The sequence below is a fragment of the Coenobita brevimanus genome, chromosome 64 (assembly GCF_032717465.1).
Source record: "Coenobita brevimanus isolate Jiangsu-jjx chromosome 64, ASM3271746v2, whole genome shotgun sequence".
In the NCBI taxonomy this organism is placed as follows: domain Eukaryota; kingdom Metazoa; phylum Arthropoda; class Malacostraca; order Decapoda; family Coenobitidae; genus Coenobita; species Coenobita brevimanus.
This window is the reverse complement of record NC_137017.1, coordinates 2731664-2750777: the sequence shown is the minus strand read 5'-3', so window position 1 is coordinate 2750777 and position 19114 is coordinate 2731664. Positions and strand designations below refer to the sequence as shown.

The 19114-nt window shown below is 40.0% G+C and overlaps 1 protein-coding gene across 1 annotated transcript in view; it reads left to right on the top strand.

The window, feature by feature from the left end:
- The window catches only part of LOC145404618 (uncharacterized), a 114234-nt gene extending 95634 nt beyond the window's left edge, over window positions 1-18600 (top strand). The window contains exons 12-13 of the mRNA XM_080276140.1: window positions 6565-6780; window positions 17735-18600. Coding sequence (XP_080132266.1) covers window positions 6565-6723 — 159 coding nt within the window. The 3' untranslated portion in view covers window positions 6724-6780; window positions 17735-18600. The remainder of the gene's footprint in view (window positions 1-6564; window positions 6781-17734) is intronic.
- Window positions 18601-19114: the final 514 nt, after the last annotated feature.

Genomic DNA, 19114 nt, shown 5'->3' with positions numbered 1-19114 from the left:
TTTAAGAAAATACGATTGCTCATCGCTTTATCAGCTGTGAATACAACAAAAATGGTGGATGCTGCTATGAATGTCCATCTGGCACTGCTAATTTTAAATAATGTATTAATTATCTGCTCAGTAGGTTTTATCCCATTTTCATAACATACTACTGTAAGTGGCTAGTTAGGGAGTGGATGGCAAGTGAAGTGGTCATGATTGCCTTTCTGAAGGTTAGCAGGGAGTTCAACAGTGATCATGTTAACTTCCATGGAAAAAGTGAATGCTAGGCGCTAAACTGCAAAAATGCAGTAATTTCAGGCAGTATTGTTTAGTGTTGCAACTGTTTTTCCCATTTTTCACTAACAGCAATATAAGACTGTTTCCTTCAATGATATTCTTGTCTTGAATGAAACAAAATATCAGTAAGAGAAACCAGCCTAACAAGGGTTATTGAATTTCCATATGTCACAGATGTCTGTTACAGTATAATGATTAGCCAGTCATGCTAGCCAACATCTCCTAATGATTCCCTTACTAGTTATTGAGTGGATGGCAAGCAAAGTGATCATGACTGCATTTCAGAAGGTTTGCAGGGAGTTCACCAGTGATCAAGTTAGCTTGCTAGAGTAGGGTGTATGCTAGATGCTAAATTGCTTAACTGCCATACTGCTAAACCTCTAGACCATCACATGGCCAGTTGTAAACGAACCCTGAGTGTTCTGTGTTCTTGAACTTGGGTGTTTCTGATTGTAAAATCTGAGTATATACACAAGTGAATGTAATGTTTTTTACAATAAATCAAAGGTCTTTATACTCTAGAAAATACTTGTGACTGCCATGCAGTGATATGATCATCTGTATAAGAGATTCTTCTAAATGGAGCCAAGCAAACCTGTCTAGTCTGGCCTCCAGGACACATGGGGATATTTGAAGGCAATTTTGAGACAAAAAAGTGTCTTATACCCCGCAAAATATGGTAATAGGAAGAGAGGAGGGCAGACACAGAAAAAGGACGATAAAGGCGAAGGAAGAATAAAGTAGCACTATATCATGTGTCCTGGAGGTCAGAGTGATGAGAAGGGTGGGTGGTGAACTGAATGAAAGGAAGGCAGTGATTGATTATGTGTGTGTGGATGAAAGGATGCGAAGATGTGTAACGGATGCAAGAGCTTATAGAGGTTGGGGGAGTGGACTTTCTGACCACTACTTGGTGGTGGCCAGAATCAAGATCCAAGTAAGATGGAGAGATAGAAGAAGGGAAGGATGGGAGGAAGGAGTAGTTGCAAGGAGAGTGGAATGGTTACAAGAGGATGAGAGAAAGGCAGAATATAAGAGAGAAGTGGAGGAATGATTGGGTAAATATAAATTGGAGCAGATGGGGGACATGGAAGGTGTGTGCAGGATATTGACAGAGGAAATATGTGCAGCATGTGACGTGGTGTGTGGGGTGAAGAGAAGATAGAAGGGGGTGCAAGGAACAGCATGGTGGACTGAAGAGGTGAGACAGGCTGTGGCACAAAAGAAGGAACCATACAATGAATGGGTGAGAAACGGGGGCGTGGAAGAAGTTGAGAGGCGGAAGAGAGAGTTATATGTAGAAAGGAAGAGAGAGATGAAAAGATTAGTAAGAGAGAGTAAGAAGAGAGTTGATGTGGAATTTGGAAGGAATTTGAGTGTAAAGTGGAGGAACTGTAAGAAAATGTTCTGGAAGGAGATGAAGAGAGTAAGGCATGGTGGCAGTGAAGTTAGCAGGGAAGTGAAAGGTACAAATGGTAGATTACTAGTGGAGAAGGGAGAAAAAGTGAGCAGATGGATGAACACTTTAAGGAATTGTTGAACATAGAGGATGGAAGTAATGCTAGTATAAGTGGCTGGGGAATGGCTGGGAGAAGGAGGGAGGTGAGAAGATAGGAAGAAATCAGTAGGATAGAAGTTGTGGAAGCAATGAAGAAAGTCAAATTGGGGAAAGCCCCAGGAATTGATGGAGTGTGTGGTGAAATGCTGAAGCATGGGTGAGAGATAATAGTAGAATGGATGTGGAAGATGTGCAGATTGGCCTGGGAGGAAGGTAGAGTCCCGGAGGATTGGAAGTCAGGTATAATTATTCCCTTGTACAAAGGGAAAGGGGAAAAAGAAGTGTGTGGTAATCAGGGGCATTTGTTTTCTTAGTGTTGTAGGAATAGTGTATGGTAGGATACTTATTAACAGTGTTAGGGAAATACAGAGGAATTAGTTGGAGAAGAACAGGGAGGCTTTAGGAAGGGAAGAGGTTGTGTAGATCAGATATTCATTCTTAGATTTTTAGTGAAAAAGTTTCTAGAGAAGGGAAAGAAGTTATATGTGGCTTTCATGGATTTGGAGAAAGCATATGACAGGGTGGATAGACAGGGATTGTGGAAAGTCTTAAGAATATATGGAGTAGATGGGAAGTTGTTGAATGCTGTGAAGAATATGTATGATGGTGCTAAGGCTGCAGTGCATGTGGATGGTGAACTGAGTGAATTTTTCTCTTTGAAGGTTGGGTTGAAACAGGGATGTGTCATGTCTCCATGGTTGTTCAGTCTGTACATGGATGGGGTATTAAAAGAGGTACAAGGTAGGGCAGTGGATGTTGGAGTGGCCCTGATGAGAGAGGGTAGTGTTTGGAAACTCCCTGTACTGTTGTTTGCAGATGATACTGTGTTGTTGAGTGAAGACGAAGGGGAGCTGCAAGGTTTGGTGGATGAGTTTGGGAGAGTGTGTAAGAAATGGAATCTGAAGGTGAATGTAGGGAAAAGTAAAGTGATGGTCTTTGAGAGAGGTGAAGTCAGTGAATGTAGTACGGTTGGATGGTGAGGAAATGGAAAATGTGAGTACGTTTAAGTACTTGGGGAGTGTGATGAGTAAGGATGGAGGTTTGGAGGGTGAAGTGCTTGAAAGAGTACAGCAAGGAAGAAAATTTGCTGGTTCCTTGAAAGCAGTGATAAGAAACAGGGAAGTGAGCATGGAAGTGAAAAAGTTACTGCATGACAGTATTGTTATACCAACTCCAACGTATAGAAGTGAAGCTTGGACGTTGTTGGAAGGACACAAGTCAAGAGTGAGAACATTGGAAATGGGTTATTTAAGAGGAGCCTGTGGAGTCACATGAAGAGACAGGCTGACAAATGAGGATATAAAGGAGCGTTGTGGTGTGGATGTGGATGTGATAGGAAGCGTTATGAGGAACACACTGAGGTGGTTTGGCCATGCGGAGAGGATGGAGGGTGAGAAATTGATGAGGAGAGTGTGTGTGAGTGAGGTGGAGGTCGAGGATGAGATGGAGAGATGGAGTGGAGAGGTATATGAGAGAGGGGTGTGTGAGTTGGGAGCAGGGCAGTGAAATGGCGTGGGAGAGGGTGACGTGGAGGCGATTTGTTTGTGGCCACCCCTTACGGGATTGAGGAGTCTGGCAATAGATAGATAGATAGATTTATCATGTAATTGCACTTGAAAAATCAAATACACTCAGCTCACTTACAGCATCGCTAATTTGTTAGTGCTAGGAACAGCAGTATAGGAATAAAAATTGTGGGAGATACAGAGCCTATAGGAAATGCTCATTGTCAGGATACCTCCCAGAGTAATCCCTAATGACCCCATCCCCCAAATCCTACCATTATTTGCCATTACCACTGCAGACAGATTTCAGTGTACCAGACAGTGATAAACAGAACTAATTTAACTAGCCTGAAGTGTGGAAGTAAAACACACACACACACACACACACACACACACACACACACACACACACACACACACACACACACACACACACACACACACCACCCTACACATCACCTACACCATATTCACACACTATTACCATCTTCCCACACCAATGAGCCCCTGAGCAGTCACATGGCCTGTGCTTTGGCAAATACATCCATGCAATGACAGCTAATGCTCAGTTTGACCATTGTGCCCATGGTCTGTATTGTAGAGATAACCATGTTCTGGTAATTTTGGTGAACTAAAAAAGTGTCTTCTGTTATATATGATCAGTATGGGAGTGCCCAATATAGGCAAGCTGAATGTAACGTGAATCTTCACATGTGCTAAATAATTTACAAGTTGAGCTCATTTGGTTCATTGAAAGCAGTGATAAGAAATGAGGAGGTGAGCTTGGAAGTAAAAAAGTTGCTGCATGACAGTGTTGTGATCCCCATTCTAATGTATGGAAACGAAGCTTGGACCTTGTTGGAAGAAAACAAGTCAAGAGTGAGAGCAGTGGAGATTAGTTATTTGAGAGGAGCATGTGGAGTTAGTGGAGAGAAAGACTGGCAGATGAGGAAGTGAAGCACCATTGTGATGTGGATGTGGATGTGATAGAATGCGTTAGAAATATATTGAGGTGATTTGACCATATGGATAGGATGGAGAATGAGAGACTAACTAGGAGAGTGTATATGAGTGAGGTGGGAGGGGGAGGGAAGGGGAGACCAGGATGAGGTGGAGGGATAGAATAGAGAGGTAAATGAGAGAGATGGGTGTAAGTTGGGGGGGAGGGGGAGAGCAAAATGACAGGGGACAGGGAAACGATTTGTTTGTGGCCACCCCTTACGGCTATAGATAGATAGACAGATCATTTGGGGAGTATCTCTCCAGCACCAGCCACATGCCCAGGTTAATGGTGGTGCATGCTTCGTCTCGGACTAAAGACCTTACTTTGGTCTGGGCTTGTATTGTGAAGATGTGAGAGGTGATGTTTAGGCTGAATGGCATGACCTTGAACTGGAGACCCTCCCTTTGACCCTAAAGGTGGCGAGCTTCTGGAACGATGGGTTGATCAGATTCGCTTAGTGGCATCATGTGTGTCTGCCATTGTTAGTCAAGTTCTGTTATTTTTTATTTTAAGTCTAGCCTTTGTTAGTGTTCTTGTCTTTGGGAAAGGAGATGAATATGACTTCCTTTAGCAGCTTCCTTTGTAATATTGTTTTTCATCCTTTTCACTATGAAGGAATTCAGAAGGAGGTGACATGGTTTGGGCCATTCCTTTTGACAATTTTAGATACAGAAACCAGTGCCTGTTTCATATTTGTGTACACACCTATCCTCTTTCCATGCCTTGTGTCACCCTTCTGGCCATTGCAGGGTGCAGCCTTTTTGAGGAATGCCAGCCTTTGTTTCATTCTTCTGACTTTTTTGTTGTGCTCTTCATGGCATCTTCCTTGCTTTTAATTTTCCATTAGACGATTGTCGAGAAACATACCCTTTAGCTTGGATGGTGGAGGATATGGTTGGAGAAGCAGCTGGAAGGTTTGGATCTCCTTGCTTCCTTGCACGGTTTGGAAGGGATGTATCTTCTTCCTTCCATGAGAGGATTCAGTCATTTTTATACAGTGAACTCTGGGTCATTTCATTATATGCAGGTTTATTTTGTGGTAAGTGAGGGTGCCCAGTGCTTACCATTCACCACTAGATGTAGTACTACCTTTAGGTACGAGTAGCTCTACACTGAGTGACAAACCATATTGTTTCCTGTAACCCAGGAAACAGTTTATTGTTGGGTTGTTACCAATTATCTAAATGGGATGCCTGGTGGTTTAGTGGATTAAGGCATTCCAGTTGGATGTAGCATGTAAGGGTTTTCATCTGAGGGGTTTGGGGTTTATCATTCGCATACTGTTTTGCCATTCAAGGTGAAGTGACTGGTCACCCTTGTCTTAAATTTGAGGACTGAGTAGCGCAGCCCTGGCACCCTATGCTCCTTCCTGAAGGGGCTTTACTAGTTTGGATGTTTGATGATTGGAGGGTATATTGTTAATGTATTACTTCACTAACCTTGATGCAACAGATTATAAAACCCATTTCTGAAATCTTATAGTGTAGGCAATTTGGAGCTTAATAGGGACACATCATATAATTTTTATTTTGACTGGTCTGGATATTCATGGAGGTGACCCCATTAAGTGGATATATACCCCAATAAGCGAGTGTTTGGATAATTACTGTTGTTTTTTATGTGCCATAGCACAGAAACTATTCGTAATCGATCTATCTATCTATTGCCAGATGCCATAATCCCGTAAGGGGTGGCCCTTTGATACCTTATATATTATTCATTGCACGATCTTCTGCACTTTTGTGTTATTGGTATCTTTATGTTACTTTATAGTAGCCTCAGCAAATTATTTTTTCTTATATTAAGGCAGGTTTATTGAAAATTGCATCATTTCATGTAGGCACAAATATGGTACATTTAATCATGCAGTATTTGATAACTACCAAAAAATATAAGGTATGTATCTTGTACTATTGTGTGTTCATTGAATGTTGTTTGGTAATAATCATGATGTAACATGGATGCGAAGTGGTTAGATATTAACTTCTTTAATATGATGCCTTTGTTTATATTTTCTTCTTACTACGAAAGATTATTTTTGTCATCTTAAGTTTGAGCTGGAAGGATTAGACGTATCCTCCATCAACCTTTTCTTAGGCCCTTTTTAAGTAGAAGAAAATCACTTGGAAGTTGATATGATAAACTCACCTGATATGTCATGATATTGACGAGGTTAAAGAGTGTGGTAATACTGGATCTGATGCATGTGTGTGATACAGGCTGTACACCTGACGAGAGCAGTGGCCACTCTACTTATGATGACCCCAGAGGAAGAGAGGCTGCTGCGTGAGACCTTGGAGTGGAAAATGTCTTGGTTCGGCTCCAAACCCAATCTGGGCAAGGGTCAGGGAGCACTTACTATTCCCCCGTCTCAATGACACCCTCCAAGATGGTATCCTGCTTAAGCAGACCTGCTGTCAAAGATGAAACATGAAGTATGCTAAGTTTTATTTAAGAGTTTATCCTTTCAACATTGTACATTGCTTTTTTTTTTCTCTCTCTCTCTCTCTCTTTATATATATATACTGTATATATATAATGAACTTAGTAAAATCTAAGATTTATTGTTCAGATGCTGTGGGTAAGTTACATTACCAGCAGTTATATACTTTACTGTGCTTTATGATGTCAGGTTCATGGCATCCTGTTAATTATATTATTATTAGATAAAGTGAAGGGGAAGATTTTATAAATATTTATAGCTCCTCTGTTACCAGTGATATGTAGTTTCAATATTTGGTACTCTGAGATTTAATATATTTTAACACATTGCACTTATAATTAGTAACAGAGTTAATGATTTTTTTTTGTTTGGTGTATTATTGCCATGAGAGTGTCAGAGTGTCTGTATTATAAGATTGTGGTTAAAAGAAACTGCCTTATTTATCTGAAGTTGTGTGATATATTGTATAAATGTTGCAAAGCAAGTTTTATACATACAGTAAATTCTGTAATTTGAACCTTTAACTGCATTAGTTAAGCAGAGTCGGCTACATTTTATGTCAGTGATGGCAAAAATTGACTCTTCTTCATGCCTCTTGTAACATATTCAGTATATAAGCTGTTAATGGAAGCATTACACTTTGTATGAACTAGACAGTGACAAGGCTTAGCTTTTCTGTGTGTGGAGTTATGATCATTTTTTGATCAGTGACTGATGATAAGGTAGTTTACTGCTACCTGTGTATTTGATTACAGCATAAATCTACAGCAAAACTAGCAGAAATTATGCATATGGAACCTATCATATAGAACAGGATCGAGGTCACTCTGAAACTACTGTCGACTAAATTTTTGCACTTAAAGAGCTAATGATAATTTGGTGTTTGTATATTTCTGTATTTCTGTACTTTTACAAAACTTATCTCAGTTGTATCTGTCTTGAAATTTTAGAAAGTGTTGTTTGTGTTTAAATTGTGCATTGAATCTTGAGCATTATTAGATATGTGGATCCTGATGTATTTTAGACCCCAGGATTTTTACTTGATGTTATGAATGTTGCAATTTTTTTTTTTTTTTTCCCCCAGCCAGCAGAGAAAAAAAATCCTAGAACTGCAAGCCTTCTGCATGTGTACTAAGATTGCAGTGTTTGTAGTTTACATAGGTGGGTGTGGTCACCACACATCTATGGAGGTTTTTCTATGCCATTGGATGAAGATTTCAGTCGGCAGTCATGGGCATTGTGTAATACAAAAATTTCCTAGCAAAGTACATGCAAGAAGCTCACGCACACTCTCCCTAGCATACACGCCCATGAACACTGCTGGTGCATTGAGTATGTGAGCATGGTGTGTGGTGGCATGAGCTTTGATTGTATAAAAGAGTGTGTGCCTTAAGTATGTGAGCATGGATTGCAGTGTGAGAACTACGAGTGTGCATAAGAGAATGTGCTTAGTGTGATGATATGCCAGTAATAGTATCTACCCTGGATACATGAAATTCAGACATGCAGTATCAGAATTATCAGAGTAGTTCAGCAACCATGTGGCCACATCCCTTGATAAATGTATAGAAAGGGTACAACTCGACACAATTATCTGGATCATGGCTACAGAAAAATAGAGCTACAACAGGTCAGAATTATTATTGAGCCAGGTAGATGAAGCTGATGGTCATTATTTGGTACAAAATGTATCTGTGTGTGTCTGTGTCAAAAACTCAAATCTCAGAAAGTCCAGGTAGAAAAAATCGATGGTCATTTTTTTTTGTACGAAATGTATCTGTGTCTGTCTGTCTGTGTCGAAAACTTAAATCTTGGAACATATTGATTGTAGAAGGAAGAGTTATTAATAAAAGTTGTTTAGAGTCACTCAGCAAGCATTAGGAGTCATTCAGGAGGGATACATAATAGTCATGTTTTCACCTAACAGTATTATTACAATCTACCTTGCTTATAGATGACAGGCAGTGTTGTTGTTATTATTATTATTTTTTAATTATTTACTTTTTTGTGATGTGGTGGGAGACTGGCTTGCAGTTGTCTTGTGTGTGTGTGTGTGGGGGGGGGTTGACAAAAACAGTCAGTAGCTAAACAATACTTAGAGCAGATTACACAGGCCTCAGCCTCTTAATAGCAGGGTCCTCATGACTTCTGAATAAATATATTAAAACCCACCATGACCAAAAGCTTGTTTACATAATTGTATTACCAAAATCATCCTGTGGACAACTGAATTTTGAAATACAATGATCCCTTGGTTGTTAAGCATAACTGGTACTGAGTCCAGTGCATGATAGTGAAATTGTGCGATAACGAAAGCACAAAACCTATGGGATATTTCCTGATTGGTACTGGGAACCCCACTTGTAAATACAAATTTTCCCTTTTACAACAATTTATACCCACGAAATATATACATGCTGTTTTGGTAATTATCAGAAACACACACAGGCATGGTTTAGGTTAATAAAAATGGTGAAAAGGGCACAGTAATTAAGAAACACATACCATAGAGAGACCCAAGATGGGGGTGAGGAAAGGGACCCAGAAACTAGGAGGTGGAGAGATAGTGGTTTCATCCTCCTGGGATTAACTCCTTGAGTAAGACCTCATCTTTGAATCCCTCAGAGCCATCAGAAACTACTGATACTGTACCATATTGCTGGCAGAAACAGCCTAGGTCCACAAGAATGTTATTTATTAGCTGAAAAATGTATGAATTTGGTAGAGTGCAGATTTTCATCTACCGTTGATATAAAAAACTCTTATAGCCAGGTGCATGATAAGTAAGGATGACTAGCATGCATTGTCACGGGATGTTAGGTCAGAAGTCATGCAAGCTACCTCTGTGTATGTTGACTGCAGATTATGTACTGTATTGAGTCATTAAGGCCGGTTCACATGAGCAAAATCGCGGTCGTTTTTTGCCGGAATTTGCTTCCTGGTAGAAATTCCGGCCACTTTTTTCGCCGGTGTGGAGAGACCGACATGTTGGTCTTTTTTGCCAGAATCGGGAGAAAGAGGCCGGGCCGATTTAAATGGAAGCACCGAACAAGGCAAAGCTCTGGGGACGAAGACGAATACAACATCTTGTTTACACTACTACCACAACTAATCTCACTTTAACGTTCATTCCAGTTTGGGTGTATCTTATATGAGCATGAGTGTAAAAGTATGATTATTTACGTATGAGTTAAAGGTAAAGGAATCTAGTACGTGATTTATGCTTAAGAAAATTTATGCATACGGCCCCTGAAGCCCCCGGAAAGCTGAGTGGCAGTAAAGCCTATTCACAGGAGCTAAATCGTGGCCGTGATGGCTCATCTTGAAGTTGGAAAAGTGCAAGTGCAAGAGCTGCACACCTAGTACGAGTACGGTGGTCCATCTTTGTTTGTAAACACTGTTGCCGCGTTCCTGCCTTTGCAGTCTCCGTACGTGTGAATACCTTTCCGGGGAAAAATGCTGAAAATCGGCATTTTCCCCCCGCAAATCGGCGAAAAAAACGGCCGCGATTCAGCTCGTGTGAACCGGCCTTTAAGATGCATTACCTGGGAGCACCAGTCAGTGATCAAATTTCTTCCCACCTGTTAACATGTATCACCCATTATTGTTAATACATCTGATATTGTTGTCATTGTTGAGCTACTGACCATGAGATTCCAGAAATTAAGTATACGTGGGGACATGCACCATCCACTCATTCGATGTAGTGCTGCTCTCGGGTGTCTGCCCTTTCTTCTCCGCCATCCTTCTTTCCTTCCATCCTCTTCTGTCATTCCTTCATTTTTTCCTCTTCCTTCTGCCTATGGGTGACTTTGCTCTCCCACTTCTGTCTTTCTTTCCTTCATTCTTTTCTCTTCCTTATACCTGTGGGTGACTCTACACTGTGTGACAAGCCAAATGGTTTCCTGTACACCAGGAAACCATTTACTACACTGGCTGGTAACCATATAATCAGATTTTGGCACCTGGTGGTTTAGTGGGTAATTATGGTACTCCAGTCAGATTGAGCCTGTGTAGGTTTGTATCCAAGGGATGGTTGGGGTTTACTGCTTATGTAATGCCACTCAGGGATGAGTGATGCTGGTCACTCTCATCTTAACTGTCAGGACCAACTTGCCTAGCCCTGGGCTCCTGCGCTTCTCTTGGGGCAACACAGGATTAGATGATGATGATGATGATATATGTATCTATTTACCTATCTGTTTACCTTTCTGTCTGTCTATCTATCTATCTATCTATGTATCCATATGTATGTACAGTTTGTATATATATATACAGTACATCAAGCACTTACATAACGCGCAATCACGGACCACGATTCTCACATAACACGGGAGGTGCCATTTTATCCCCCCAAAATATCACAACACGGAAAAAACTATTTATAACACGGTTGGAGGTAGCTGCTCATTTTTTACAAGCACCTGACTATGCAGTGATGATGGACTTAACATGGTGGGAGGCCTCAGTCCATGTTTGAAAGACGTACTTCGCAGCCAATGATAGAACGCAGCACAAGGCATAAAATTACGGTTGGAATTCACACAACGTAGCAAGTGATAGACAGAGCGCGGACTGCTTCAGCCCATGATGTATTGCTGTCATGTGTCTGCTCGGGTTGACTTCGTGGTCCACTGAGCATTCCTGCCCCAGTTGAGCCTATCCTCTCCCAGTGCTCTGGTTGCACATGTGCCCTGTGTGATCTTTGCTCTCTCTCTCTCTCTCTCTCTCTCTTTTCCCACCTGACCCAGCTATACCATGCCCCCACACCGTGACCCTGCCAAAGGTCGGAAGTCTCTGATTCAGAAGCAGAAGGTGGATGTCATCAAGAGGAAGGAGAGAGGACAGCAAAACTGTGACAGTGTGAAATTTTACAAAGTTAATGAGTCCACCATTTGTACGATTCTCGGCAAGAAGGAAACCATTCTGAAGACAGCTCAGGCATATGGAGGATTGCCCATGGACAAGGGAACATGAGTGTCTGACCCTGCTCTTGTAATGATGGAGAGGTTTCTTCTGATGTATTGCAATTGGAAGGAAAAGGAGGGTGTGCCAATCGACATGTTAAATATTCAAAGGACAGCCAGCCACCTTTATACTGTCGTCTTCCACAAGCTGTCCAGATCCTAGCAAGCCCAGCAAGCCCACAACCTCTTCCATTCAGTGTGAGGAATCCTTCAGTGTTTGTATGTAATGAAGTCTTTATTAGGTAAGTAAATATCCTAGGGAAAAAAAAAAATTGTCCCAAAGTTTGAACTTGGGGCTCGCCTAGGTACACGTGAAACCCTTTAACATGTAAACGTATGGCCCTATAACACGGAATCCCCATAAAGCGGGAGCTTCAGGGTACAATATTACCACGTTATACGAGTGCTCGCTGTACATATACATTCATGTATACATACATATATATATATATATATATATATATATATGTATATATTTATATATATATATATATTGTACATATCTATAATATGGTATATACATATACTGTACCCTGTATATATATATATATATATATATATATATATATATATATATATATATACTATATATATATACATATATATATATATATATATATATATATATATATATATATATATATATATATATATATATATATACACACACACATACACATGCAATGACAACTTGGGTAGAGAGCAGAGAGGCCTCATAGAAAGCTGACGTGATGGATAGTTCCCAGCAAATTGCAGGCAGTTTCTAAATTAGCCTGCTGGATTGACAACCAGCAGCATTGGCATGATTGGGCATCAGTAGATACCAGAGAGTGTGAAAAGGTTAATAGTTTGATGAAGAGAGTCTCTTTTAATGATTTTGATTGCATATTTTAGGTAGAGGAGACTTCAAACAAGTACTGTATACTGTAGGGTAGATTCATCTGATGGTATTTGTTTGTTGCTTGCCAAAGGCCAGAGTTTTCTTTTATTGCTGTATTAGTATTAGTACTGTATTTTTTATCCATGATATTTTTAATACTGTCAAATATCTTAATTATGAGTTTCCCCTTAACAGAATAGAGGAAAATGGTGTCCATTTTTTGTATGGTGGATGCTTTTTGAAGCAATTTTATTTATCAAATCCGTATATATAGTTGTAATACGTTTTACACACAAACACACACACACACACACACACACACACACACACACACACACACACACACACACACACACACACACACCTCTTGAACTCTTATCAGCTGTAACTTTGGGCTGTTTTGTAGCATAAAATATCTGTACAGGCTACCTTTATTGCTCAGTGGCTCACCCAGCATCAGAGTTTAGTGACAGGAGAGCTCTGGTATATACCATAGTAGAATTGAAGAAAATGTAATAAAATAGGAGAAAGTGTGCATGTCTGAGAACATTCCCTGGGGCAGTGGTAAATAGATTCAAGCATTTTAACCTATATATAATTGTAATATGTTTTACACACACACACACACACACACACACACACACACCACACACACAATTACTTCATTTATCAGTCCAAGGGGTATAGGGCAAAGAAAATACCCATATATTCCATGCTTGTCATAAGAGATAAGTAAATCAGATTGGAGTGGAGATTGCAGATCCCTCCTCTTTGTACTATCAAGGGGATATTGCAACTCTACTGCCAAACACTTGTTTTGCAAGCAGCTTCATTCCTACATCAGGAGGTAGTAATGTTGGGAGAAAGTCTGTATATGGTGTAACCTCTCTCCTAAGATTCACATTCCTAAAGAGTTCAGAGAGCCCTGATAGGGATCTTCCCACCTTGTGAACATGAGAAATTGGTTTATGGTAATGATGAAATGGATGTAACTGTCTTAATATTGCTTAAGCCTAAGTGGTGTAAGGATTCCCATCAGTTTAAGCATTTCTCTCTCTTTCCCTTTCAAACCATGGCTGAAATCTTGAGTCAAACTTCTGAGCAGAAGTTATAAAGTTTTGCTGCTCATCTTTTGTGTGGCTGGGGTTGCAATCACAGCAAGAATCCACACAGTCAGCCAGTAGTGACCTTTGATGTTACACTGCCAGGACTTTGAAGTGTAATTAGTCAGTCAGATCCACTCTGCATAAATAAACAAGCTTTGCAGTTGTTTGCCGAAGGATTTTTCTAACTTTTACTAATACTGTACACTGTTTATGCTTTTTCTTGTCTTTGACCATAAGTTGTGACGGCCAATCCTATTTCGTCCTTTTGGGAGACTTGGGAAGTCATAGGAGAACCTGAGTCTAGGCTACCATAGTCTAGGTTATTTAAGTCATGGGAAAATTAAGTACCAGGCAGCATATCCAGATTGATATTTTATATTATATAAAACATGGTTTTATAGTGATACATCTGAAATAGCTTAATTTTCTGTTCATCTGCATGATATAGATATACATTCACTTGGTAATAATCTGCTACAGCTCCCAATAACACACAATTTAATCAGTGAAGCTAAGCAACGTTGGGTCTGGTTAGTACTTGGATGGGTGACCGCCTGGGAACACCAGATGCTGTTGGCATAACGTTCTCCCTACGTGTCAAGTGGGGTTGGTGGAGGATTAGTGCCCCTCCCCGTAAAACAATTAACTCTAAGCCTTGGCCACCCTGTTTGGGATACATGGCGTCTGGCAATGAATGAATGAATGAATGAAAAAAAATTTACTGTAAATACTTTACTTTTTTTTTTATTATTTAATAACGCAAAACATGTTTTTTGCATCAGATTACTATGCTTATCAAACATGTGGCTGTTTGAGATGTTATGGTATTACACTACGTAAACACTGTATTCACGTGGGTGATATGTATGCTGTCTTTTTTGGTATTAATGCTTTCATCCATGGCCATTTGTATCCTGTGTATTCCCATAAGGATACAAATTCCACACACTCTAAGTTAAAAACGTGCCTACACTGTTATTATAGGCAGACCTCAAAACCTCAAAATTCAGAGTTGCTGTGTTTCAGACTGCAGATTTCACCCATAATGCAAATGATAAATCCATGCACAAAAACAATCATGAGGCAGAAAGGGGTGTAAAGTGGAGGGAATGTAAGAAAATTTTCTGATAGGAGGTGAAGAGAGTTAGACAGGGTGATAAAGAAGGTAGTAGGGGAGTGAAAGGTAAGAGTGATAGATTGCTAGTGGAGATTGGAAAAAAAGTGACCAGATGGAGAGAACACTTTAAGGAATTGTTAAACATAGAGAATGAAAGTAATGAGAGTACAAGTGGCTGGGGAATGGCTAGGAGAAAGAGGGAGGTGAGAAGGGTGGAAGAGGTCAGTAGGATGAAAATAGTGGAAGCAGTGAAGAAAGTCAAAATGGGGAAAGCCCCAGGAATTGTTGGAAGTGTGGTAAAATGCTGAAGCACAGGGGAGAGAGAGTAGTAGAATGGATATGGAAGATGTGCAGATTGGCCTGGGAGGAAGGTAGACTCCTGGAGGATTGGAAGTCAGGTATATTTATTTCCCTGTACAAAGGAAAAGGAGAAAAAGTGTGTGGTAATCATAGGGGCATTTGTCTTCTTAGCATAACAACAAAAGTATATAGTAGGATACTTAATAACAGGGTTAGGGATATAACAGAGGAATTAGTTGGAGAAGAACAGGATGGTTTTAGGAAGAGAAGAGGTTGTTTAGATCAGATATTCATCCTAAGGTTTTTAGTGGAAAAGTTTCCAGAGAAAGGAAAGAAGTTGTATGTAGCCTTTATGGATTTTGAGAAATCAGGTGACAGAGTGGATAGACAAGGAATGTGGAAACTATTAAGAATATATGGAGTAGATGGGAAGCTGATAAATGCCATGAAGAGTATGTATGAGGGTGTTAAGGCTGCAGTGTGTGTGAATTTTTCTGTCTGTAAGATATAAACAAGGATATGTCATGTCTCTGTGGTTGTTCAGTCTGTTTAGGGATGGAGTTATAAAAGAGATACAAGGTAGGGCAGTGGGTATTGGAGTGGCCCTAATGAGAGAGGGCAGGATTTGGAAACTTCCTGTTCTGTTGTTTGTAGATGATGATGTATTGTTAAGTGAAGACAGAGGGGAACTGGTGAAGACAGAAGGAATCTGCAAGGCTTGGTGAATGAGTTTAGGGGATTGTGTAAGAAACAGAATCATCTGAAGATAAACATGTGGAAGAATAAATTTGTGGTCTTCGAGATATATGAAGTCACTGAGGCTGGATGATGAAGTGGAAAATGTGAGTGCATTTAGGTACTTGGGTAGTGTGATGGGTAAAGAGGGAAGTTTAGAGGATGAAGTGCTTGAAAGGGTACAACAAGAAAGGAAGGTTGCTGGTTCTTTGAAACCAGTGATAAGAAATAGGGAAGTGAGCATGAAAGTCTCTTCCTGGTAATCAGTATTGTGATACCAACTCTTAACATATGGAAGTGAAGCTTGGACCATCTTGGAAGGACATAAGACTGAGAGTAGTAGAAATAAGTTATCTGAGAGGAGCATGTGAAGTCACATGGAGAGAGAGATTGACAAATGAGGAAGTGAAGGAACATCATGGTGTGAACGTGGATGTGATAGAAAGCATTAGGAGAAATACATTGAAGTGGTTTGACCACGTGGAGAGGATGGAGAGCAAGAGATTAACGAGGAAAGTGTATGTGAGGGAGGTGGAGAGGGAGACCGAGGATGCAATGGAAGGATGGAGTGGAGAGGTATATGAGAGAGAGGGATATGAGCTGGGGGGAGGGCAGCGAAGTGGCGGGAGAGAGGGTGGCACGGAGGCGATTTGTTTGTGTCCACTCCTTTGGAGAGATAGATTGAACACAGTCGGTCATCTATATTTGTGGATTTACTTTTTGCAGTTTTTGTTACAGTTCTGGAATTTGTTTTGTTGCTAAACCAACTAAGAATATACTTTGAATAAGTATACTGTATTTTAAAGTTTGATGATGTTTGGGTGTGTTGCAGAATTTTCAGTCACATTTCACTTACAAATGCAGGGACAGTAATGTGAGGGTGCCAGTGATGCCTGGATTTTCACTGCTATACTGTATTTGCAGAGATGTTTGCAGGTATGGAGGGCTGACTGGATTAAGCCATAATCTCTACAATATTTTGTCAGGTGAAAGGTGTTGAAGGGATTAAGGCATAATCTATAAATGTCAAGTAAAAGGTGTTGGAGGCATTAAGACATAATCTATAAAATAAATTGTCAAGTAAAAGGTTTTGGAGGGATTAAGGCATAATCCGTAAATTAAATTGTCAGTAAAAGAATGTTGGAAAGCCTCCTTAACTTAACAAGAATTCGATCATAAGTGCCCATTCACCAAATATCATAAATATTAACGCTTTCAATTGCATGAAATGTTCTTCCTTTTATTCTTTTTATTTCCAGACCGTTTTCTTTATCTTAGGTTAATAACTCAGGTTGTTAAGGGTTTAGTAGAGTCATTGCAATCCCATCACACAATCCCATCACAACAAATGGTATTTCCAGAGTTAACATATTCAAATGGAGGTAGCAAGATGATAACTGGAATTTAGGCATTTGTCTCATTCTGTGTCTGTGCAAATATTTCAGTTACAGAGGTGGATCAGTATTAAGATGGAGTTTGTATGTGTTTTGTTTATCTGGTATAATGAGGATCCTGTTTTCCATTACTTTTTTCAGTTATATAACTAATTAGTACTTTTGGTTGGTGCAAATGTTTACCATCATACACCTTTTTGTGCAGTCCCGAAGGTTACTTTTAAGCCCCTCACTCAAGTGACTTCAATCTCAAGGTATAACCACGAGCAAAATTCGCTGACATTCCTCTTGCAGTCTCTTGTCCTGCCTTCCATATTTCTCATTCCTTCTCAAACAGCAGAATTTTCTTTCTTCACATACTCTTTTTCAGTAACTGCCCTCCCCTCTTCCTGTTTCTCCTTTTCCGTCCTGTTGCTCTTTATTACCGTACTCTTCTTTCTATTTCAGGTGGCTGTACAGTGACAGATAAGTTTAACAGTTTCCTGTAACCCAGGAAACCATTTACAGTGCTGAGTGGTAACCATATAACCAGATTAGGGGTGATGTGGAGCCTACTGTGGTGCACTCATTGACTGGATGGAGAAATGCCTATTTTGTGTCCATCCAGGAACCAAACCTCCACACACTGCCCCATGTCTCATGGTGGCAAGGAGCTGTCCACCACAAGGGAACATCAGTTCACTGGACAGGAAAACCCTGCAGGACTGGTTGCTTGCCTGTGGTTGATGGGTTTGTTTGGCCTGACAGACTGGGAATGATCAACAACAATAACAACATAAAAAAAGTTCATGCAGTACCTTCTATTGCTTCAACCATCAGATAAGTGTCAGCAAACTTTTGCTCATGGCTGTACCCCTAGATGATTATATTCAGCTACAGTAATGAAAGTTAATGAAGGCCATAGCTAAACATTCCAGTTTAAGAAGTCTCCTAAGCAGAATAAAACAATCTTGTTGTTGTAGGATTAAATTAGGATGTGTCATTGGGCTGAAGGGATTAAGATTGTGTTATTTGGTTGCCATGTCAGTTTTGTTTTGTTCATTGTTAGTTATTTGGTTATTTTTTAGTTTCAGGTATTTGATAGCCATGTACTTGAACAGTTCTGTATAACTCAGTGGTAGTTTTGGCTATTTCAGTAGTTTGTGCAATGAAGAACAAAGTGTCATTTACCATACTTGAAGCTGCAGCTGCCCAGAGTTTAAGAACTACCTGACTGTGGTATGTGAGACTTTCTGGAGCCATTCTATGCTAATTGGCAAGGTTTGAATTTTTTTTGTCTGATATCAGGTTTTTAGCTTCAGATTAAGGTTTCAGGGGAATATCCAGCATGTTGATACAGATGGGGGGTCCAAAAGTATTTCCTTTTTTTTTTTGCTCACTGACAACAGTCTTGCATCTAAAATATATACGTAGGGTATCCCAGGAGGAAGGAGCATGACTGTGGGAAATGATGAGGGAGGGAATTCTGAGCAGAGAATGCTAATTGAACATAAGTCCAAATCACAGCTGCTAGGGATCTACATTTACTTTTGACTGTATGCGGAAAAATGGTCTCCCTCGTAATTCACCTGTAAGGTTGTCAGCAATTGTAGCTGCGTAATGGTCAGGATTTTGACGCGTGTTGATGTAGCATTTTTTGTTTAAATTCCCTGAGCTGTCTTTCTCAGTTATTCCCTTTCTTCCCAGGACATCCTGTATATATAGAGAGAGAAGTAGAGGTTTACTGATATATAGATATATACATTTTCACGTTTTTTTTGTTTTTGCAAGAATAATTACAGGCTTCATTACTAGGGTCAAATCCATGTAAAGAATTTTAAGACATAT